At 49.9% G+C, this 23,401-nt stretch overlaps 1 protein-coding gene across 2 annotated transcripts; it reads right to left on the reverse strand.

Moving 5' to 3' along the window:
- Positions 1-6,273: 6,273 nt before the first annotated feature.
- On the reverse strand, positions 6,274-9,149 carry Gpihbp1 (glycosylphosphatidylinositol anchored high density lipoprotein binding protein 1). Of its 2 annotated transcripts, none has more exons than XM_028783441.1 (4): positions 9,013-9,149; positions 8,584-8,706; positions 8,081-8,197; positions 6,274-7,628 (listed from the first exon to the last, which is right to left on the reverse strand). In XM_028783441.1, exons 1-4 carry the CDS (start codon positions 9,062-9,064, stop codon positions 7,549-7,551), a joined length of 372 nt encoding a protein of 123 aa, XP_028639274.1. In that variant the 5' UTR covers positions 9,065-9,149; the 3' UTR covers positions 6,274-7,548. The 2 variants fall into 2 exon arrangements, with proteins under 2 accessions (XP_028639274.1, XP_028639273.1); XM_028783440.1 differs by having other exon boundaries at positions 7,506-7,980.
- Between the last annotated feature and the right edge of the window lie 14,252 nt (positions 9,150-23,401).

The raw sequence follows: 23,401 nt of genomic DNA on the forward strand, positions 1-23,401 counted from the left end.
CCTCTCTGCCTCTCTGCCTCTCTGCCTCTCTGCCTCTGCCTCTGCCTTCTGGGTGTCAGAGTTAAAGTTGTGTGCTACTATATCCAGCTCCACCTTATAGTCTCTTATTGAGCATGGGGCTTATCAATTCAGCAAGACTAGTTGCCAAATAAGCCTGAGAGAGCCTCATGTGTCGGCTTCCCCAGAGATGGGGTTATAACCATTTGCTACATCCAGATTTTGTGTGGTGCTTGAATTGGAATTTGGCTTTATTGAATATACAAAAGTACTTTATCTACTGAGTCATCTCCTCAGGCTAGCCTCGAACTCAGAAATCTGCCTGCCTCTGCCTCCCAAGTGCTGAGATTAAAGGCGTGAGCCACCACTGTCTGGCCTCTTTTTGATTTTTAATTTTGAGACAGGCTCTCTTTAGTCCAAGGCTGGCCTTGAACTTACCTTCCTGCTTCAGCCTTCAGATTTAGTTGGATTATAGGTCTATGCCGTTGTGACGGTCGTGTCAATTGTCAACTTGAAAGACTCTAGAATGACCTCGGTGGCAATCCTCTGGCCATGTGCATGAGGAGCTTACTTTGATTATATTGGCTGACTACGTCTTTCCTGTGGGTGGCGCTGTTCCCTGAGCAGAGCTTCCTGAACCGTCTAGAGTGGAGAGCGTGAGCTGAGCACTAGCAATCCTTCATTGTGCTCTCTCTGCCTCTTGACTGTGGACATTATTGTGACCAGACGATGCTTTAAGCTTAAGTTCCTCCTGCCTTGATTTACCTGCCATGATGGTCTGAACCTTGGACTTTGAGCCAAAGCAAACCCTTTCTCCCTTAAGCTGCTTTTGTCAGAGTTTCCATCCCAGTGACAGGAAACAAAACTAAGACATCGCTATGCCTAGCTAGTCTGTGAGACTTTGCTCACTGGCTTAGATTGTTCCATTACTCTAAGGAGGGTTGGTTACTGTTATCTACCGTAGTACTGTGGTAGACAATGGCCATCCTGAGTAGAAGAGAACACATAATATCTCTCCCAAGCTTCAGAGAGCATGGCGCAGGGGGACAGAGCAACACTGTAAGAGTTGGAGGAAAGATAGAATATAGCTATTTCTTTTGAGCTTGCTATGACCTTTACCGTCATGAAAGTTGAACCACTGTGGTGACCTACAGGGAATCTTGGTCTTATATGCTGGTTAGTTAGTTGTCAACCTCACCCAAACTAGAGTCTTTCAACAAGAGTGAACCTTGACTGAGAAGATGCCTCCATCAGATTGGCCTCTGATTGGGAGTCTCTGGAGGCATTTTCATGATTAATGATCCATATGGTAGAACCCAGCTTACTCTGGGCAGTGCCAACCTTGAGTGGACAGTCCTGAATTATATAAGAATATAAGCTGAGAAAGCTATGGTGGGCAAGCATTCCTCATAGCCTCAATTCCTGGCTTCTGGTTCCTGTCTTGAGCTCAGGCCATGAATTTCCTTCGTGATGGACTGTGATGGGGTCATGAAAGCCAAATAAACCCTTTCCTCACCAGGCTGGTGTTGGTTGTGGTATTTTATCATAACAACAGAAAGCAAACTAGGACAATGAAGTAAGTTGACCTATACAGGAGGAAGCTAAGTCTACACCACTGGGCTCTTAAGGGACGGTCACAAGACACCTCTCCAGAGAGTCCAACTGCCATCCCTCCTGCTCAAGTTGCATGTCCTCTTAGAAATGCAAAAATATGTAAGGGGTTAACAAAATTAGGGGTTGGGACTTTTTAGTGGTGCAGCTGCCTGTGCGTCATCCTGTGTGTAACCCCAGCAGACTCATTTATAAATTTTTCCAAGCTAAACTTGGTGGGATCTTACTTTAACCCATTGGCTACCTCCCTGTTTGGAACAAACAGTTGTTTCTTTTATGTGGAGAGTCACAATACAGAGCCTAAACACACAACATAATCTAGGGGGATACCCACAGGCTCTATATGGAGGGGAGACCTTCTGAGTCTATCAGAAGGTTCTATAACACTGGGCAGATCTAGGCCTGGATCTAGGCTAAGGATATCCTCCATCTTGCTCCAGCTGGTAGGTTACCATGGACCCACACAAGAAAAGAACCTTGGGCTCCAGTACATTCCCAGAGCTTATTCTGCAACCTTGGGCTTGCTTCACCTGGATACCACTGGTCAGGGAACTAATATCCTCTTTGTTAATACAACATCTCCAGCAGACTGAGTTCTACCAGAGTTAAGCCACATACATCTCTCAGCTTAGGTACCCCAAGATAAGATTTCGAGTATCATGTGAGAATGGAGCCAGATCAAGGTAGCTCACAGCAGTCTTACCTAGCTCCTTAGGCCGACCGTGTACCCTTTCCCAGGTTGGACTCGTGCTTCTGGACCAGCCCATTGAGGTGCTAGATTACCCCCCTAGACCACCAATCATCCTTATGGTTGCCCAGCTGGACATGTGTACACATGATTGGCCATGTATGTGATGACTGAGTGTGATTTGTGGCCACAGTCTCCAAGAGTTCCTAGAAAGCAGTCCCTCTACCTGACAATCTTTTTCTCTCCCTGGTCTCCCTGTTGCTGACAGACCAGGAGTTCTGACATGTTCTGAATGGCAGCCTAGAAAGCCACACTTAATTCCTACCTGTCCCCATCCCATCCCATCCCATCCCATCCCATCCCATCCCATCCCATCCCATAGTGTGGCTGTGTTTGGAGAAAGGGTATTTACAGAGGCAATGAAGATAAGACCTGGTCATTAAAGTTGGCCCTGATCTAATACAACTGAACGAGAAGAGATGGGGACACAGGCACAGCCAGGGTGCTAACCCAACTCTGGGGTTGTTACACTACTGTGTCAGCTGTCAGACACCCAGAATGCTTCCATTTTGTTTATTTATTGCTTGTTTGAGATGGAGCTCACTCTGTTGCCTATTCCATCCTCCCAAGTTAGCAGTAGAGAGAAGACACACTGCAACCAACTGGCAAAAGCATCCATAAAACAAACAAAAACAAACAAACAAACAAACAAACAAACAAACTGCAGCCAGTTACTTCAGTTACATTTTCTGTTCCTGGCATCTGAAAGTAAATCGATGTTCTGGGCTCAAGCTAAGTGAGCCAAACCCTCAGCTCAGTAGGGCAGAGACCCTTTGCTGAGTGCTCCAAGCCTTCCCAGGAGCATAACACCCAGGAAGTCCGCCCCACAGCGGACTCAGAGTATGACGGGATCTGGTGGATGTTCTGATTCTGAGGCAGATCAGGAGCCAGCTGTCACTATCTTCCTTCACCTGGGATAGAGTTCCCATCACCCTAAAGCTATGACTGTCAGCCAGGCGGGGAAACTTAGAAGCTGGGAGAGAAGAGAGCCTGGAGGGAAGGTTGCCGGAAGAAGGTTCACTGAAGGGGTTCCTGGCATGGTGCTACAAAGGGCTGAGCGTGGAGCCGCAAGGGCTGAGGTCTGTGGATGTCGCTGTAAGAAAGCAAGGATTCAGGTTTTGCTGAGAGAGCTGTCTGGCTCATTTCAGGGCTCTCCGGAGATGCATCTGAACCTTCCGGGCTCAGGGGTCTACAGGAGCAGAGGCTGAGATAGTTTGACCCGGGTGTGTGTGTGTGTGTGTGTGTGTGTGTGTGTGTGTGTGTGTGACGGCTACAGGAGCTGTGGCTAACTGAAACATTTTGCCTTGCCAGCAACATACTTGAGATTGTGTGGTTATTTTCTTGGGATCCCAGACACATTTCTAGCAGTTTGACAAGGGCTGGAGAGATGGATCAGCACTCCTGAGTTCGGTTCCCAGAAAGCACATGGTGGCTCACAACCATCTGTAATGGGATCTTATGCCCTCTTCTAGTGTGTTTGAAGAGAACAATAGTGTACTCACATACAATAAACAAACAAACAAACAAGCCGTTGGCTGACTTAGAACAAGGCAGCTGATAAGCAAAGGGAAAAAATTTTAAAAGAGAACACAATCCTGAGCACATATTTGATTCAAAAAATGATGCCCCTAGGGGAATTTGAATTTCTGCCAAGTGAGTGGCTTCTTTATAATTAAAAAAAAAAAAGGAGCTTTGTCTTATTTAACTCTTTGATGGAAAAGATGGTATATTTCCTTTACACCTCGCACAGAATTAAGAGAAAAAGTCACAGCTGGGCATGTGCCTTTAATTTAATCCCAGCACTCAGGAGGCAGAGGCAGAGGCAGACTGGTCTCTGAGAGTTTAAGACCAGCCTGGTCTACTTGGTCAGTTTCAGGACAGCAAATTGCTATGTAGAGAGAACCTTTCTTAAAAGAGGGGAGGACACACTGAGGAAGAAACCTTTTAACTCCTGGATGGATGCTTGTTTGTTTCCCAGGGCAACCTTGGTCCCACCCCTCAGTGGGTATGAAGCTATCCCTAAGTGGGAGGAGACATCCTTAAGTGGGTACTGAGCTGAGTTCTACTTATTGATTGTGTGTGTGTGTGTGTGTGTGTGTGTGTATCATAGCTGATAGGCCAGGCAGCTGCAATGGGAGAGTGTTAAAAAGCAGAATAGCCCAATAGGCTCATATAGTTGAATACATGGTCTCCGGTTGGTGGAACTGTTTGGGAAGGTTTAAGAGGTGTGGCCTTGTTGGAGGAAGTGTGTCCCTGGGAGCTGGCCTTGAGGTTTCAAAAGCCCACACCATTCCGAGTATCATAGGCACTCCTATGTCATGCTTGTGGACCAGATGTAAGCTCTCAGCTACCTACTGCTTCAGTGCCAGGCTTCCCTGCCTGCTGCCATGCTCCCTGCCATGGGCTCATCCTCTAGAACCTGAAGCCCCAATAAATGTATTATTTTTTTTTTTGTAAGTTGCTTTGGCCATGGTATCTCCTCACAGCTATCGAAAAGTAAGTAAGAGGAACAGGTGCATGTGCATGTACATGTACATGTGCGTACTCAAGTGTGCGTGTGTGTGTGTGTGCGCACACACACAGCATTGCCATGAGTCAATGAGCTCTGAGGTAGAGGGGTGTGCTGGTGAGAATGGACATGGTCAGGACTCCCCAACAAAGGATACAGGAATCTCAGACAGGGGGATCTGGCTCAAGGTCACATGATTGTGGCTACAGAAGCAAGACTCATTCCCCCAGATATTTGCTATTTAAAGAATGTCACTATCACTTCTCTGCCTTTTGTCTAAGATCAAGTGAAGAATGTCACTAGGAGTTAGGTAAGGTGTTGTCTCACAGGCTAGGGGAGCTAAATAGTGCATATACCTACAGGGTTCCCACAGTTCCTAGGCAGGTGAGAGGTGCCAGTCAGTCAAGATATCCTAGACCCTATCTCAGAACCCAGTGCAGGATGTCATCCCAAGGAAGAACAACAGGATGTGAGGGAGGGGTTGTGCCCAATCCTCCAGCCAGGCGGGGGGAAGTGCGGCTGGGTTGGTTTCCCAAGGGTGCTGCAGTAGGTCACAGTCTCATGACTTCCCCATAAGTCCAAGGGTATGCTGCAGCACTAGAGGAGGGTATGGCCCAGCCTAGCTTCCACCTGCAGTGTTCCTGCATGCTGGTCTCAAAAGTGAGGCTTAGATCTTACATGTCCTCCAGAGGCTGGTGTTGAAGGCTTGAGCATGAGTGTATGGCACTGGGGAAAGTTGGAACTTTGTGTGTGTGTGTGTGTGTGTGTGTGTGTGCGTGCACGTGGGGGGGGTTGTCAGGATGGCTGACTATGATAACGATGAGTGCCGGCAGATGACCTTCTGTGTTCTCAAGTTACTCCTTGCTCCTTTCTGAAGCCACTGGATTGCACTCCGTTCCACCTGCACAGTCTCCAGCTTGACCTTAGCTGTGTCTCCTGCTTCCTCAGAAGCGAGCACAGAGACCCTGGAACAGGATAGTGAGGCCGGAGAGGCCCTAAAGCAGTGACTTCAGGCTGAAACAATGTGTCTAGTGTTTGTAAGTCGGGGGTGGTTACTGAGGGTTCTTTTAGTCTGGAGAGACTGAAGCTAGCACAGGTGGGGCATTTACAATAAACACACACCCCAGTGGGTCGGATGGTGCATGAGTCCTAAGTGTCTTATGAATACTCAGGCTTGGGACACTTTAGTGTGTCCACAGTGGAGTCCCTTGTCACAGAGGTGATGAGCTGCATGGGGGTCCCGGAGGTCTTGGAGTTGTAGGATGGATTGAAGATTTTAACTCAGGCGATCTGACTTCCCAGCTGTGAACCGCTTGGAGCTGTGTCTGTGTGTGTAACGAAGCATGTGTGTAAGCCCATGTGTGCAAACACGCGTGAAAACGTGAGCAACAGAAAAATCAAAAAGGGCTTCCTGAGGTACACGGTGCAATGTCTTATTTATTGATGTTCTAGAACCTTCTCCCATGTTCCCTTGCTATCCTCATGATGCTTCCTTGTGGTAGATAGGGCTGCTGAATTCCAATCATCAGGAAGGAGAAAGGGGACAGAGGAAGAGGTGCCTCCTCCACCCAAGGGCTCTGTCCTTGTACAGACTAGCTTAGCACTGATACTTTATTAACAGGAAAAGCAGAGATAAGATATACTAGGGGGTTTCTTACTGCATGCCAACAAACAAACTTGGCTTTTAGAAAAGGACCCTAGACTTCTAGTTCTTGCAACATTAAGGTACTGGGGACCCAGGAGTCCCTTAAGCCCGCTCCGTGTTGCACAAGTGGGGAATCTGAATTCCATCCAAGTTAGCAGTGGAGTAGTGGCCCAGACATGTTCTTCTTTTTCTATCCCAGAGATCTGCTGTGGCACCAAGTGCTGGTAGAAGTCTAGCTTGGTGCTGTCAAAGAAGCCAAGAGCTCAGTCAATATGAGACATACCCAGTGAAGGATTGGCCAACCTGCCAAGAAGCCAGGTTCCCTGCTGACTTAAGGAGAGGCTACCTGTTAGGGGCCTCTCCTCACCAGAGAAGGTACCCACCCACCCAGGCAGGGATGTGTGTGCCATCTATTTCTCTGCCTAAGGAGACCTTGGGGCTTTTTGACATTTCCCAGACCTGCTGTTTATCTCAGGTTCCCAGCATCCTCCTAGTGGCCTATGCTAGAAGAGGGATTCTAAAACCCAGAAGAGGATGGATTTCTGTGCCAGGGCATAGCTGGAGAATCCCCTACTAAGCAGCCAGGCTTTCCTTACCCTTTCTGCCTCCCTCTTTGCCTTAGCTGCAGTCACTGTACCTCAGCCCTGCAATATTCTTGGTTTCCTTCCAACAGCCCTTCCCTCCAGGTCTCTGGATGCTCACCCTGCACCTCACACATATGAAAGGGCTGATTTTTCTCTAGATGGTGGCTCTGGGGAAGAATTTCATGCTGGCAAATTCAGGATGAGAATGAGCCTTCCAGGCTTGCTATTTTCTCTGCGTTGCTGAGCAGATGGGGCCCCTATAGGCTGAACATCCCCAGAGCACAGGCAATAGACAACTGAATCTGAGGCTGAAATGTTACCTACGCTGCTGCCCACAGGCTGAGGAGAGAAGGGAAGGAGGCCTGAGGGTGAAAATGAGGGCAGAGAATCGCTGAAGGAGCTGCAACTGGCTAGACAGCAAAAAACATTCAAGTTTATTCTCTGAAGCTGGTTGTCAGGGAGGAGAGGCCAGGGTGTCCTGGTTGGAGGAGGACAGGTCTTCAGACCCCTGATGCCCACAGACTCGTGATGAAGCTGAGCAGGAAGATTGTATTACCAAATTTGGTACAGCCTAGAGGGCATCCTGCCCCGCTTCCCTGAGGCTTGTTAGCCTTGCCACCCTTAGGCAAGTTAGCCCCGTCACTCTGAGGATGAACAACCTTGACAACCTGGGGACGGCCACCTTGAGGATGTCTGGTCCCACCCTCCAGGGGGCTGTCTGCCCGGCCACCCAGAGGGTTCTGGACTTGGGGGTTCTGCCAGGGTGGAATATTGCACAATGTGGACTGGCAACAGGTCTGGGTCATCTGGGTTCTTTCCACTGTTTTGCTGATGGGCTGGCAGGTATCGGTACACCACATGGAGTAGGTAGTCAGGTAACCTTTGTCTAGGGGGTGTGGAAAACAGGTGGTAAGGGTGGAGCATGGGTGTTGGTGTGGGCTCTTTCTCCGTCCCCCGCCCTGGGTGTACCTCCCTGAGGTGCTCACCAATTTCGCCATGGGAGATGACTGTGATGCAGGAGGGCTTGCTGCCGGAGCAGCTCTGTGTCTGGTTGCAGCTCTCCCCGCTGTGAAGCACTTGGCAGAAGTAGCACTGTAGAGGCTCTGTGAGTAGCAGGGCAGCTCAGGTTAAGAGTGGGACTCCAGGGCCATGCCCAAGCCTGGTCCCTACCACCAATTACCCAGTAGCCCTCCCAGAGGGGCCTGTGCCTGGAGCTATTAAGAGGAAAGACAGAGCATGGGGTTTAGGTAAGGTGAGGTCCAGGGCTAAGGGTCATGGGGGTTGGGGTAGGGTTGAGAGGGGCAGTCCTGGGTGTTGGCTCAGGGTGGACAAGGTTGCAGCCTGAGGGGAGAGCCAGTGTGTGGGCATGCGGGGCTCCTGGCTTGGATGCTAGCAGCTTGTTCTGCTTTATCCTCAGGGATGGGAGGTAAGCGTTACGAGAATGCTCTGTGTAGAGCAGGAAGCTGGGCCCTCAGCTGGGGTGGGGTACCTCTGTCCCTGCTTCCAGGGATCATGTTGGTCTCCTCCTCTTCCTCTTCTTCATCGTCATCATCGTAGCCATAACTCTCTGGCTCCGGGTCCGCATCATCATCTTCTTGTGTCCTGTTGATCCCTGGTGATGCAGGGACATCAGTAAGCCTTGGCCACTTAGATGCAGAGGGGACTCAGGGTTGAGCACTAAGTCCTGACCCTAACTAACATGCTCTCTTCCTCATACCCTTTCCATTTTATAGAAGGAGACAGAATTCCACTCCCCTCAACCCTGCAGTGCTGAAGCAGCCAAGCCTGCAGCGCGCAGAAGAGAAGAGCCCCGCCTTCCATCCTACTCCTCAGGCATGTTCCTTGTCCCTAGGATAAGGGGTTCCTGGAGGTACTCATGGGTAAGGACTGGCCCATCCCTTCTTGAGGTGACCCGTACCTGGCTGTCCACTTAGTAGCAAGATCAGGAGGACAGCCCCGAGAGCCTTCATCCTGGCTCAGGCTCTTCTGTCTACTGGCTCAGTCCCCACTCAGAGTTCTGAGTCTGCAGTAAGTAGGACATAGGACATTACTGGGGGCTTCCTGTGGCCCCCACCAGCTCTAATCTCAAACAATGAGCCTCACATTGGTCTCCAGCTACAGGCACCAGGCCAGGAGCATCACTTCCCTCCAGAACCTCCGGGGATAGAGAGGAAGGGGAAGTTAGTTATTACAGTGTCCTGTTCACCTGAGCTGTTCCTGAGCTGGTGGGGACTACAAAAGGTGAGTGGTGGCCTCCGGAGCCACCTGTTCCTGTCTTGGCTCTTTACCCCTCCAGGCCTTGGCACTGTCATGCTTGATGTAGGCCTGGTTCTTGGCTGGATCAGCACCCATCTCAAACCTCTGGGGACCCTGGCTTCACAACCACAAGGGCTCAGGATTCTATTTGAGGGTCACAGGCCAGGTACCTTCCATGCGAGTGGAGATATTCTCCAGAGTATTTAGAAAAAAAGCATGGTCTGCCAGCTGCAGCTCCAAGAACCATTTTCCTCACCTCCTGTCTGTGATCTTCCTTGCCCAGGCTCCTACTGCTCTGGCCTCTTCTTCCCTAGACAGGCTGCTCCCTGTGTAACCTCCTTCTCCTTCAGTCTCTTTTATGAGTTACCTCCCCAGAGGTCTCCCTACTGTTCACACTTTTCAGGATGTCTGTCTCCTGATATTGCAACCACTAACCACTCTGGGGTACTCCTGCCCTTGATAAGCCTACAGAATGTAGATCCCCTCCTCCCTGGGCCTCTGCACCTAGGTAGGTGTTGACTTAGAGGCAGAGAGCCTTCTGGGACTGGCTTCTGCCTGGCAAAGCCCCAGTCACTGTTTCCCCCAGTGTACGCTGTGTGAGCCCTTGGACTCCTGGGTCTCTCCCAGGGTATAGCAGACCCCTAAGCTCCAGGACAGTTTGCAGATGGATGAGATAAGTACTGGAGAGTCACGTTCCCTCACCTGAAGGATGGAGAGAAGAAGCTCTGGGTTCAGGATAGGAGTCAGAGTTACTGGCAAGTCCTGAGAACTCTACCTGTCTTGTGGCTTTGGCCAGCTCCTTAACTTGCCTAAGCCACACTTTCCTGGATTATCAATAGGGAGTGGGAGAAATTGCCAGTCTCCTAGGGGTAACTTGGAACAAATATTTGAGTCCCAGTTCCATGTTCCTCAAATTGTCTAACCTTGTCTTTCACTTAGGGTGAAGTGACCATCAAGGGCCAGGACTCACAAATGCCAATGACGGTGCATGGCATGGGTGGTCCCTTCTGGGCTAATTGGAAGATATGTGTCCGGTGCCTTAGCCATGAGCATGCAGAGCTTCCTTGACTCCTCTTGAACTGTCTTCCTTCCTAGCATTTGGGAACTTGCCCAGCCTCCTGTTGTCCTGCACACCCATTCCTAAGTCCTCATAGCCATGGTTTCTTCCCAAGTTAGGGTCATCTCTTTTGGTCTTTCTTCTGGCCCTGTCAGCTGCAGGCCACGTGCTTACTTCTAGCTGCCACCTGCTTCTCCTGGGGGAGCCTCTGACCTCGTGAGGACCTGGGTATCCAGGACCCTGTAAGGAGAAGGAGGCTCGCTACTATACCTTCCTCCCACAGGCCTAGGCTGTCAAATAGTCTTCCTGTGAGCCCAGCTCTTCCTCTGCCAGGGCCACATGCACCCAGGCCTGAGCTTGTGAGCATTTCAGAAGAGTGAGGGCAGGCAATGTTTAGGAAATGTAAGAGGCAGTGGTGTGGCCACCCTGGCTTCAGTGGAGGTGCACATTGTCCCCAGTGCTGCACACACCCCTCCCAGACTCAGCACATACTGTTCCCAGCCCTACAGGAAAAGCTTGCTGGAATCTGGTCCAACTAAGCCAAGGTTGATGACTCTTGGTGGAGATAAGGTTGCCTACCTGATACCTTGATAGCAGAGACTTACTCCCTTCAACTCTGATCTGAGTATGGGTGGGAATCACTTTGTTTAGTGTGCATGGATCCCCATCCCCTCCCTCCCCCCACCCCCACCTTGTACTACATGGCCTCTTGAGCGGGCCCAAGGGAACCTATAGCTCCTCCAGAGTAAGGATATGTCTGCCGAGAGGCCAAGATTTCAGTCTAGTGGCTCTGAGGTGCCCAGAGTCATCTTGAAGCCTGGGTCCTGGGCTTCTGCTCCTGGGTGGAGTCTCCCTTCTAGCTGAGATTTCCTCTCTAAATGAGTACCCCTGAAAACAGTCAGTCACCTGGCTTCCAGTCTGCAGACCCTTCTGCCTGTGGGTTCTGGCCTTGCTTTGACTGCATGCCTTCTTAGGCTCCGAGGATACTATTGGACTCTGAGCCCCTCCCCACTTTAGTCTTTTTGGAAGCAGCAGGCTTGGGCTCAGATTTCAGTGCTGACTGTGGACATGGAATTCCTGGCTACTCATGTCCCCTCTGGTGAGGTGGCTAATGAGGTGATTGGTGAGGCTGGGCAGGCAGGGGCAGTACTGAGGGCTGCAGGCTACTATACTTGAGGGTTTATGTGATCCTATCTTGACCTCTGGGAACACGATAGTGTCAGATTGAGGGCTGTTCTATCCCCCAAGGATACTACTGAGAGAACAAGGGGGACATTTGGGAGATTGGCACATTGAAACTGCAACAATTGATAGATACAGAATTTGGGGTTTGCATCTGGTGTCTGGAGATTAGGCCTTTGGGGCAGATTATACCCCAGGGTATAATTACATTAGCTTTCTTGTTCATCATCCCCCTATTCTCTGCTGCTGACCCACTTCCTGTTCCGTCTGGATTCCTTTCTTGAAGCAGAACACACAACCTCTTCCCCTGGGATAAGGTGGGTAAATGACTCCCTCAGAGGTGATATATAGGTTCTCCCGGGTCAGACAGGCACTAGTCTCTTCTTGAGAACCTGCGCTCAGAAGCAGCCGTGGTGGGTGGATCGGGGTTCGCCTCTTCTTTCCTGAGTCCATGAGGGAAGCCTACCACAGTCTCAGAAGCCCCTTCATTGTTCATTTCCTCCCAGCTGTATCCCTTCTCTGGTCCCTAAACACCTTCAGCCACACATATCAACCTGGGTACTCTCCTTTCTGTGGGTCTTGTAGGGGACAGCAAAGGCTGCTGAGGCCTCACCCTGTGTCCTCTGTCTTCTGGCCTCCACGTGGCTCCCTGAAGCTGGGGGCTCTGCCACGGGTCTCCCAGCAGAGAGCTCAGCCCCTTCTTCTCTGAGAAGACCAGTCAAGGCCCAGTTCTATTGTCCCCCACCCCTGTGTGCACTACTGGCATCCTCCTTGGAAAATATAGAGGCAAAGGGCACTCTGTGTCAATTATGGCATCTGGTCATGCAACCATCTCCCTCCCCCAGTACGGTCAGATTCTAAAAATAATTACACCGGGAGTTCTACAATGGAGTGGGAGGACAAAGACGCTCTTCACATCTCAAGAAGGAAGTGAATAGTGAACCTGCTTCCTGCTTCAAAGGAAGGCTGAAGTTATGTTGTGTGACCTCACAGAAAGCACCACATTCCTGGGCTGTCCGATGTCTTCTCTTATAGTCCCAGATCTGCATTTTCTTCCCAGGCATATATCCCTGTCCCAAGACAGGGACAGTGGAGGCCTGCAAGGTGTGGGCTTTCCCACAGGCCCAGGAAGGCAAGATTATCTGTGGAGGGGGACAGGGCCCTGAGCTGGGACATAGATCTCTGGTGGGGGTACCTTATGTGCGGGAGGCTGTGGGCTACAGGGATTGGGACAACAGCTACTGGAGACACTCAAGCATCCAGCGGCAGGCACACAGGGCCTCTTGGCAGAGTCCGCATCTTGCAGTAGGCAGGAGGCAGAGCTGTGCGACATCTCACAGGGACCCTGCCGATGTCATTATGAAATCTCAGGTAAGGTGCTGTGGGCCACATTCCCACTAGAAGGAGTTAAGGATTCCTATTGGGATCCAGCACCTCCTACCCAAGCCTCTTACTGTTGGCAACTCTGATCACCCTGGGGAGGGCAGGCCCTGCTGAACTAGGGAAAGAGAATCATCTTGGTGGCTTATCCCTGTTCCTCCTTTGGGATCCTCTGTGAGAAGTGAGAGAGAAGGAAAGACGTGCCTCAGGCTGGAGATTGACTCCTGAGATCATGAAGGCCATCTCACAGAGGGCTCAGAGTATGTCAGGGCTGTGTCTGTACAAGGAGGTGACCGGCACCTTGCAGCCTTGGGCTTCCAAGGAGCCTCAATGAGTTGTAAGGACAGCATGCAGGACCCCCAGACTAGGGCCCAGAATAAGGCAGAGAGGTATGTAACTTGACCCCTGATGTCCCCAGCTGGGGCAGAGACCCCCTGTGATGCATGCACCACTCCCCTGTCAGCTGCCTCAGCTTCAGTTGGAGCTCTGAGGACCCAGAGGTCTACCTTTCAGACCCTGGCTGCTGTATACTGAGGCTCAAAAATCACTAAAGTACATCTGTCTTAGGGTTTCCAGTGCTGCAGAAACATCATGACCAAGAATCAAGTTGGGGAGGAAAGGGTTTATTCAGCTTACACTTCTACACTGCTGTTCATCACCAAAGGAGGTCAGGACTGGAACTCAAGCAGGTCAGGGAGCAGGAGCTGATGCAGAAGCCATGGAGGGATGTTACTTACTGGCTTGCTTCCCCTGGCTTGCTCAGCTTGCTTTCTTATAGAACCCAGGACTACCAGCCCAGGAATGGCATCACCCACAATAGGCCCTCCCTCCTTGATCACTAACTAATACAGAAAATGCCTTACAGCTGGATCTCATGGAGGCATTTCCTCAAGGGAGGCTCCTTTCTCTGTGATAACTCCAGTTTGTGTCAAGTTGACACACAAAACCAGCCAGTACAACATCTTAGGAGGAGAAACAAGGAGACAGGCTGTGGTCAAAGATGACCTTGGGGGTGTGGACTAGGAGGTGGACCCCGGCTCTTGCCCCCTTTCTTCCTCAGAGCAGCAGTAGTCACTGATAGCTTCCTGTCCTTCCTTATGTCCTGGGATTCCAACTAGACAATGCTGGATTCTTCTCTGCACAACAGTAAGTTATCCAGGCCAGGGCCCATCCCTGTCTGGTAGCAGCCTCAGCTTCTGGTGGGCTCTGTATGCTCCTGCAAGCCATGTTCTTTTAAGTGAATTGTTTTGTAAGAATGATTATTCCTTGCAACAGGATGTACCTACCTCTAAAAGGAAAACCCTTGGGTAAGTTAAATTTAGCAGCTACAGGCACACATAATGATTTAAAAACTGGGTGGTCCTTACAATGGGAGTGGGCCCTGGACTTGTCTGGTAAGGCCTGGGGTGGTGTCCCTGGTATGATGCACTAAAGCCCAGCTGCCTGCCTGTTTCGAAAAGCCTGTTCTTGGGCTCTGTTCAGTTAGGCTCTGAATTAATGCAACCCAAAGACTTGAGTGTTGGGGACATCTTAAAGCCACATTCAGTTTGGTTCAACTTCACAGCTGGGGAACAGGTTCAACAAGATGCCCAATCCAGGTGCACTTCAGTGGTAACTACACACTGGGGACTGTGCCTCCAGCAAGGGATATACTTCCTGACCTCACTCCCTTGCCCACGGAATAAGCTTTAGAGGTGGTATTTGAGGGCAGTGTTGCATGATGAAAGGGTTGGGCCCTCTTAGTTTTTTCTATTGCTGTAAGGAGACATGACCAAGGAAACTCTTATAAGGACAACATTTAATTGGGGCTGGCTTATAGGTTCAGAGGGCCAGTCCATTATCATCATGGTCGGAAGCATGGCAGCATCCAGGCAGGCATGGCTCTAGAGGAGCTGAGAGTTCTACATCTTGTTCCAAAGGCAAACAGGAGAAGACTGGCTCCCACGTGGCTAGGAGAGTCTCAAAGCCCACCTGTGACACCTTTCCTTCAACAAAGCCCTACTTTAACAGGGTCACACCTCCTAATAGTGCCACTCCCTAGGCCAAGCATATTCAAAACCACCACAGACCCTGTCTTAGGTAGGATTTCTATTGCTGGGATGAAATCATGACCGTAAAGCAAATTGGGAAGGAAAAGGTTTATTTGGCTTACACTTCCACAGCACTGTTCATCACTGAAGGGAGTCAGGACAGGAACTCAAACAGGGCAGGAACCTGGAGGCAGGAGCTGATGCAGAAGCCATGGAGGGGTGCTGCTTACTGGCTTGCTTGGCCTGCCTTGCTCAGCCTGAATTTTTTTTTTTTTAAATAGAACTCAGGAGTATCCAAGGGATAGAAATACCCACAATGGACTGGGCCCTCCCTCATTAGGCACTAATTAAGGAAACACCTTCCAGGGTTGTCTACAACCCGATCTTATGGGGGCATTTTCTCAATTGAGTTTTCTCCCTTTCAGATAACTCCAGCCTGTGTGTCACTCTGACATAGACTAGCCAGCCCATTGCAGTCCGGTACAAAGAGAAGGATGAGGAGGATTGGACACTGGAGACGTTACAAGTGGAAGCGCTGGTGCACCCTGTGGTGGTGGCTCCTAGATTCTGGGTTCCCATTCTACATGGAACATGAGGCTGGAGCTTGGGCGTCTACAGTTCTTTCAGATCCTTCAGGTGGGTCAGTTGAGCAGGGCCACAGGAAGCTGCCAAGGACCTTCAGTCTAAAGTCTAAAGTGGGATGCAGAGCTGACAGGAGGAGACTGAAGTGACTATAGCTACAGAGAACTGTTTCCAGATGCCTAGCTGCATGTCCCAGGAACAATGACAGAGCAGAGAGTTCACATTGAAATCACCATGACTTTCTGACAGACATTCTGTGATTGCCTGCCTTTTTTCCTTCTTTCTTTTCTTCTTCCTTCCCTTCCCTCCCTGTTTTTTTTGTTTTTGTTTTTTTTGTTTTGTTTGTTTTGTGAGATGGGTCTCTACATAGGCCTGACTTTCTTGGAACTCACTATGTAGACTAGGCTGGCCTTGAACTCGTAGAGACCCAGCTGCCCCTGCCTCCTGAGTGCTGGGATTAGATTAAAGGCATGCACCACCACACCCCACTCACCTCAAGCTTCTCAGTTGCCAGGTAGTGTAGTGAGTTTTAGGGAAGTAGCCCAGAGAGTTTGTGCTTCTGGCCATCGTGCTGACTGTCGAGACCTTGGGGATGCAAGGTAATTGGGTTCATGTCCTGTCAACCCTTAACCTGGAGGACCAAAGTACTTGTGAGGGATCCTGGAAATTGTGGATGTATTTATTCATCCCAAGATTATGGCACACAGCTAAAGGAGTTAGAGAGCAGAATTAGGCCGCTATTCTGTCACCCTCTCCACCCCCAACCATTTCACCTACACACAGATGCTGTGGGCATTCAGAAAGCACAAATCCAAGCAGTGAGGGCTTGGAGTCTGTCCCAAACTCCCCAAGAGATGTAGGCATCTTTTTGTCCACATTGCTTGATTTCTCTGACAGATGGCAACAGGCTCCAAGCAAGGCTGCTAACAGCAAGCACAGCCAGGTTTGTTATGTGATTTTTTTTCTTGGAAAGATACGAAGAAATATCATCTTAGCTAGAGCACTGCTGACAGACCACAGAAATGATTCCACCCGAATGCACCTGAGCGAATCGGTGGGTTTAGGGAGGTTACTTACAGGAACATAAGTAACTCAGGGGCAGGTGTGTCCCCCCAAGACCTACTCAAGAAAGCTGTATCCTTTGTTTTTTCTTATTTTTATTTTACATATATGAATACACTGTAGCTGTCTTCAGACACACCAGAAGAGAGCATTGGATCCCATTACAGATGGTTGTGAGCTACCATGTTGCTGGGAATTGAACTCAGGACCTCTGGAAGAACACTCAATGCTCCTAACCACTGAGCCTTCTCTCCAGCTTCAAAGCTGTATCTTTTGAGCTCTCAGCCTGACCAGCACCCAGCTCAGTTGGTTGGAGACACCCCAGTAACAGTTCCTGCTGTGTGTACTTGTGGGGTTGGGGTTGGGGCTTCTGGTGACTTTCAAGAGGATCCAGAGACTTGTACGCTTTGTTTCTTTCGTGTGTCCTTCTTGCCAAATCCATAAATTGGTCTGCTGGAGTGGGGGAGTGGCTGGGCCTTGCCCCTAACTGTAGACCTTGGTCAGGTGTTCCCTGTTTCAGTGGTTTCTCATCAGCTGAACCTTTCAGGCTCTCAGCTGCTTGTGACCACTGTCAATTTTAGGTTTCCATCAATGAAGCAGATCTTTACTGTCCAGCCAGCAGCTGGAGCTGTCCTTTTGAACACAGAACCTCCGCCGAGAGACTCCAAAGCAGCAAGCACAACATCCCGTTCAACCTCAGACGGAGCTTTTTCTACTTCCAAATGTACTCACTGGAATTTTGCTAATGTAAAATTACGTCTTGTGAGTCTTTCCTGCATAACTTCACTTCCAGGTTGAATATGCCACGACCTGGCTGGAGTCCACAGTTAGTGGGAGGCATCTAGTGGTAGGGAAGGTAATGGGTATTCCTGGATGTTTCTAACCATTGCTATCTGGGAGGAGAATCTTCTGGTGAGGCTCCTCCAAGGAGGAAGGACTGAGCACCCGGAAAACTGCCTTGCCACCTGCTGGCCTGCTGGGACCTGGCCTATTTGCTAACACTCCCTGAGGGTGGAACGCTTGATACAGACCTAAACCCTTGCAGGTGGACTCAGCCAGGACTCTGGTGCCTGGGCATAACCATAGAGCAAAACCAAGATCCTTTAGACAGGTTGGGGAAAGTTCTGAGCCATTCTTTCTCTGTCTCTTTAGTGTCTTTCTCTAACCCCCCCCACCCCCCGCCAAGACTGTGCCTTCTGGGGCACTTTATGCCAAGTGATCCAAGTGGCTTTCGTAGGCTTTGTTTTTTAGTTCCATGTGAAGTGTGGGCTGTCTGAGGCTCTTTCTTCTCTGCTGGCTGTGTTTTGTCTGTTGTTAACTCAGCCAGTCCAAATCACCAGCCTGGCATCCCTCCATTCCCCATCATGGTGCCTTGTCTGTCTGCCAGGCTCCTAGCTACCCACAGCAGGGATGGTCCCCAGCTTACCAGAGTAGAAATGGAATTTACTGGAAGGCTAGTGAGCAGCTGTGGCTTCTCCAGGGAAGGCAGGATGGTGGGCAGCCAGGAATGATTCTTACAGAGTCAGGCGCTGCACCTGAATGCTCAGATGGAGTCTGTGACCACCCTGCTCTCTGCCATGGCTGCTGCCTTCAGTTCTGCAGCACAGGTGTACTGACGCTCCTAGGAAGGGAGGCTGCAACTGTGGGGCAGGGGTCCTCTTCTGCCCTGGCACCTGTGATGAATCTGTGGTGGGCACCCACCTGCAACATATTGTTCTTCTGGGTTGTTGTTGTGTGTGCCATGGATTGAGCAACCTAAGTGACTAGTGCTTTATTCTGAATTCTGGATTTGGGAGCCTAAGATAAAGGTGTTAGCCAGGTTGTGTAGATGCGATCTTTTTTCTTATGTCTTCCCCACATCCTACCTCCGTGTGTATCTCCTCGTGTGTCTGTCCATTCATTCTGATCTCTTCTTATTGGATTAAGACCTAAACCATGTCTTTAAAGGGTCTGTTTCCAAACACAGCTACACTGAGGCTCAGGGATCAGAACTTCAGGATACGACATTCAGAACACGATTCAGTGACTGCCTCCGTTCGACAGTCATAATAAAAACAGAGGTTAGGGTTGAGTCAATGTTAGGGCTAAAGTGGTGATGTTGGGGATGGAGAAGCTTGTACTGAGCATGAGATAAAGAACATAATAGGAAGCATGGGGCTCTGGCCAGTGCCGCTGGCTCTACGGAAGCGCCTTCCCTTGAGCAGAGCTTGAGAGGCACCCCTGGATTCTAATGCAGCCGATTGTAACACACTGGACTGTGAGTAATGTTGCCTTCTAAAATGCTGCCACCTATGTTAGGAAGGAGACCATCCCTGAGAACTCTGTAGACAAGGAGTTGGCTATGAGTAATCAAGAATGACTGTAGCTGTATTTTGGTGGCTGTGTGCTAGGGTTAGCTCCATGGTAAAGTACAAGCTGGTCATGTAAACATGGGAACAAAGCTTAGTTTAATGACATTAGTAGACCCTTGGCCGGGCGTGGCCACATGCCTTTAATTTCAGCACTTGGGAGATAGAAGCAGGCAGATATCTGTGAGTTAGAGGCCAGCCCAGTCTATAGAAGACTAACCAGCAATACCTGCAACATGGACACATTAGCAACACCAGACCGGACTAATGGAGTCAGACAGACAAGGTCACTAGTTAACAAGCCAAGTTGAAGATGGTCAGGGGTCTTCACGATGGCTACTCTCCTGAGTGTCATCTACCTGGTTGAGCCAGGAGTACAGGCATGGAGCTTTCTATTGTTCAGATAATTGCCCAGTCTTAATAAAAATCCCCTCAGCCTTTGTCCAGTGATGGGCATAGATCTATACAAAGCCCCAGACAAGCAGTTCTGTGAGTTTCCTCTTCTCTTGGGCCCCTCTGGAGCTTTGCTTGCTTTTCAGAGCATATTAGAAAAGAAGCCTGATACTCATTAGCTGTGCTTTTGGCTTGGGAAATTAAAGAGCGATGTCATCCAAAGCAGAAGAAAAGACAGAGATGAAGACAGCTGCAGAATTTAACAGAGTGGGAGGCAGCTGTGTGTGTAGAGAGCCGGAGGCTGGTTTCTTGTAGTAGGCAGGGCACCTGGTTGGAAAGCTAGGGGCTCAGGTCTTGGGAGAGACTTGGAATGTTGATCAGCTGTACACCAGGAACCTGGCATCGTCCCATTTCTCTGCTCTACATCTGGTCCTGTTGGCTCTATCTGGAATAGATTTTTTTTTTTTTTTTGTGGGCTGCCAAGGATAGATATGCTTGCTTCTTTGTGTGTGTTCTAGGGGGAGGGGCACATACTTTCAAAAGATTCCAGAGAACCTTACATGAGGGATCCGAATACTTCAGTGGGTTAATGGAACCAGGAACCCATTGAATCCCCAACTGAGGTCAGAGAGGTGCCTGGTGATGATCCCAGACAGAGCCCTCCCTCTGCCAGTGCCGGGGCTCCATAGATCACCAAGAAGGTCACACAAGTTTGCTGCTCACTAGATATGGTTATCACTCAATAATTAAACCTAGATTTCAATCAGCTCCTTCTGTGCTAGGTGGCAAACTTAACCTCAGAAAATTCCCAGGGTTCTTGTTCATCTCTGGGAGGCTAAGGTGGCCTGAGGCATCTGGAGACTTTGCAAGCTCCCAGGAGGCACTGGCACATTAGCCCAAGTTCTGGGGAGGTCAAGTGGCTCTGCCCACTTGTCTCCTGAGAGTCCAGGCACCAGATCCTCTGCCTGGGGAAAGGTAGCAGTTGATCTGGATGTCACGATGGTGGAGCTGGTGCAGTTGACTGAGACAAGGAGCCTGCAGTAGCTGGGGAGTGGATAGACTTGGCACTTCCAGAACAGCCAAATTTAACTCCCTCACATGCCACTCCCCAGTAAAGAGCAAGGACCCAGCATCTTCCTCTTTCATGGGGCTTAGAGAAAGGTGCCCTGCTCTAAATCTGTGGCTCCAAGATAGGGGCAGGGACCCTTAGCCTTGTGGTTCACTTTCTCAGACTGAGCTGGAGAGTTGAGGCCTAGGTCATTTCTCCCTCTCCTGATGCAGGGAACAGGGCTTACTCTGGCAGAAAAAATGGCTGCTCTTTTACAGACACAAAGGTGGGCATGGTCCAGGCTGGAGCTGGGGGCAGAAAGGTGTTTCCCTTCTGTACATTGATCTGGTCCCATTGTTTGGGAAACTATTGGGAGCTCTCTAAGGCTTGAAGGTGGCCTAAGCTTTGCTCTCTGAGTCTAGCCCCTCTAGGGACAGCCCACATGTGCTGTTCAGAAGTACTTTAGGCTTGAGTCTGCCTGGATGTCAGCTCAGTAGGAACACCTCCTGTTCCCTGGGGACTTCTTGGTGCCCTCCTCTACTGGCCAGCTTATGCCAAGCCCAGTTAAAAGACACAGGGTCTCAGAGTGTGTGGCCAGCGAGGGATAGGGTCCTGCTAGCCCTTGATATAGCTACATGAAAGCTTGCATAGACCCTTTAACACCTGCCAGGGTTCTCCTAGAGCATCTCTGACTGTTCACCATCCCCCACCTTCTTGTCGGAGGCATCTTGATGTCCAGGACGGCATCTCAGCTGGTGGCATTATGTCTAGGTAATTTCTCTTTGAACACTGAGTGTGGAGTTCAGGCTGAGCCTTGTCCTGAGCTACTCCCTATGGGGTAAATAGTGGTTTTTACTAGGCTGTGCCTTCCCCTGAGAGATCAACTCTGACCCCAAAGTTTGACTTCAGGGCCTCCAGCATGGTTTGTTATCCAATTCCTGCATGGCTTCCTTTTGCATCTAGTCTCTGTCTGCGGTCTGCCCATCTCTGCTAGCCTCCTGTTGGGTCTCTTTAGAACACACTGAACTCCTTTACAGCCTCATTAATCCTTTACAACCATCTTGAAACTGACATTCATGCATGTATGGAGGTATAGCTATTGTATGATGTAGAACGTGTGGCATGACAATTATTAGTAATTACAACTGGACCAAAAAAAAAAAATCTGTGTTAGTATCAACCAGTTACCAAGGGAAATCAAGACTACTTGGTAAGTTGAAGCCAACAAAACATGACTCAGCAGAAGACCTGCGTTTGGTTCCCAGCACCCATGTCAGGCAGCTCACAACTTCGTGTAACTTTAGTTTCAGGGGATCTGATGTCCACCTCTGGCCAATGAGGGCTCCTCCAGTCACATGGTACACATAAACTCATGCACACATATGCAGGTGTGCACATGCTCCCTCTCTCTCTCTCTCCTTCTCTCTCTCTGAGAGTGTGTGTGCACACCCATGCATGCCTGGGCACAAAAGCATGCACACAACAAACAAACAAATAAATGACTAAAAAAACTGATATAACCTGTGAATTTGTTGTTATTCAATGTATTCTGACACAAACAAGGTCAGATAAGGTTTATAGGAAGGAAGGAAGATGAACTCGCACTTCAGAGGAATTTAGATAGGAACACTTCAGCCTGAAGTAGGAGAATGAGCCCATAGGTCCAAGATGGAGCTCCCCTAGGAAAGACAGAAGGGGCATGACCGCAGTCCTGAAGGGAAGAGCTGTCTCCCTTCTCCCTGGGATCGTTGGTCACTGGCCCAGGAGGACGAAGGGAGCAGAGTCGATGAACAGGGCTTCAAATGGCCTGTGAGTATGATTAGTAATAGTGACACACCAGGACAAGCTTTGGAGAGACAGATCAACTTTACTTGGGGTGTGCCGAGGGTTATATAGTTTTGGGGAAGGGGGCAAAGAGTGGGCAAAGATCATTGGCTGAAGGCTAAGGTACTGAGATACCTCATTAGCATGGGGAGGTGCTCCAGGAATCTCAGGAGTTAGGTCATTAGGTTCTTAAAGGAAGCTGAACCTAACCAAGCCTTCCTGACATTCCGCAGGTATAAGGTGTGGGGTCTGGGATCCCCCAGCTTAAGAGGAGGAAGCTAACAAAGGAAGTCTGCTATTTTGCTCAGGGCTTTCTGGTAATGTCAGACTTGGACCTCAACAGCAGGGCTTTCTCACAAAGAGCCTCAGCTCCCTTCAGTTCCCAGCATGTGAGGAGAGTTAGTGTTAAATATTAGGCAGCGTAACGGGCCCTGAAGGAGACAGACAAACCCTCCAGTTCTCTCAGCTCCCTTCAGATCCAGGAAACAAAAAAGGGGATTTCTTCCTTTTCTAGATTTCTAGGGGAAGGGTGCTCCACACCACATGACCCAGTTGGTGTGCTGTTAACAATGATAGAAGACCAGCTATAAGTCAAGGCTGTCATGGTTCTGAGGAGTGGGGAGGAGGCGTGCCCTGAGAGCTGTAAGGTCATTCACACTAGCTTATCCGAGACTGCAGGGGGTGGCAGCCGAAGGGTCTGTGACATTACATGTCTATCTGTGTTTCTGATAGTTTTCCTGACACTGAGCCCCAGGTCTTTCTCGGCAATACCAAGCACTCAGATGTGTGGAGCTGGCTGGAAAGGCTGGAGGAGCCCAAGAATCTAAGTGTAAAGCCCCAAGGATGAGGCAGGAGTGATGGGATAGAGAGGCAGGCAACTTGAGAAGAAAGTGTAGGTTCAGCTCTAGGCCAAGGCCACCCAGGCTTCCAACTCCCAGGCTCCCAAGGAGCAGAGGAGAAATGAACAGGAGAAGGCATAAGAACTTGTGAGCCCCAGGGCAGTCTCTGGCAGCAAGCCAGCCAGCCTTGCTCACAGCAAAGGAACCTCTGCAGACCACCTGCCCCAGAGTGTCAGCAAAAGCAGTGAGAAGCCACCAAAGGGGTGTGGCCTTTCTGACAGCACCTGTCACACCATTGCAGAAACT

This window comes from Grammomys surdaster, unplaced genomic scaffold (genome assembly GCF_004785775.1).
Source record: "Grammomys surdaster isolate TR1022 unplaced genomic scaffold, NIH_TR_1.0 1129, whole genome shotgun sequence".
NCBI classification, from domain to species: Eukaryota; Metazoa; Chordata; class Mammalia; order Rodentia; family Muridae; genus Grammomys; species Grammomys surdaster.

Coding starts and splice junctions, on each gene's coding strand:
- Gpihbp1 (XM_028783440.1), bottom strand. CDS start 9,064: ATGAAGGCTCTCGGGGCTGTCCTCCTGATCTTGCTACTAAGTGGACAG. Junction 8,707..9,012: donor GCTACTAAGTGGACAGCCAG/GTACGGGTCACC, acceptor CTGCATCACCAG/GGATCAACAGGACACAAGAA. Junction 7,981..8,080: donor CATCTCCCATGGCGAAATTG/GTGAGCACCTCA, acceptor CACACCCCCTAG/ACAAAGGTTACCTGACTACC.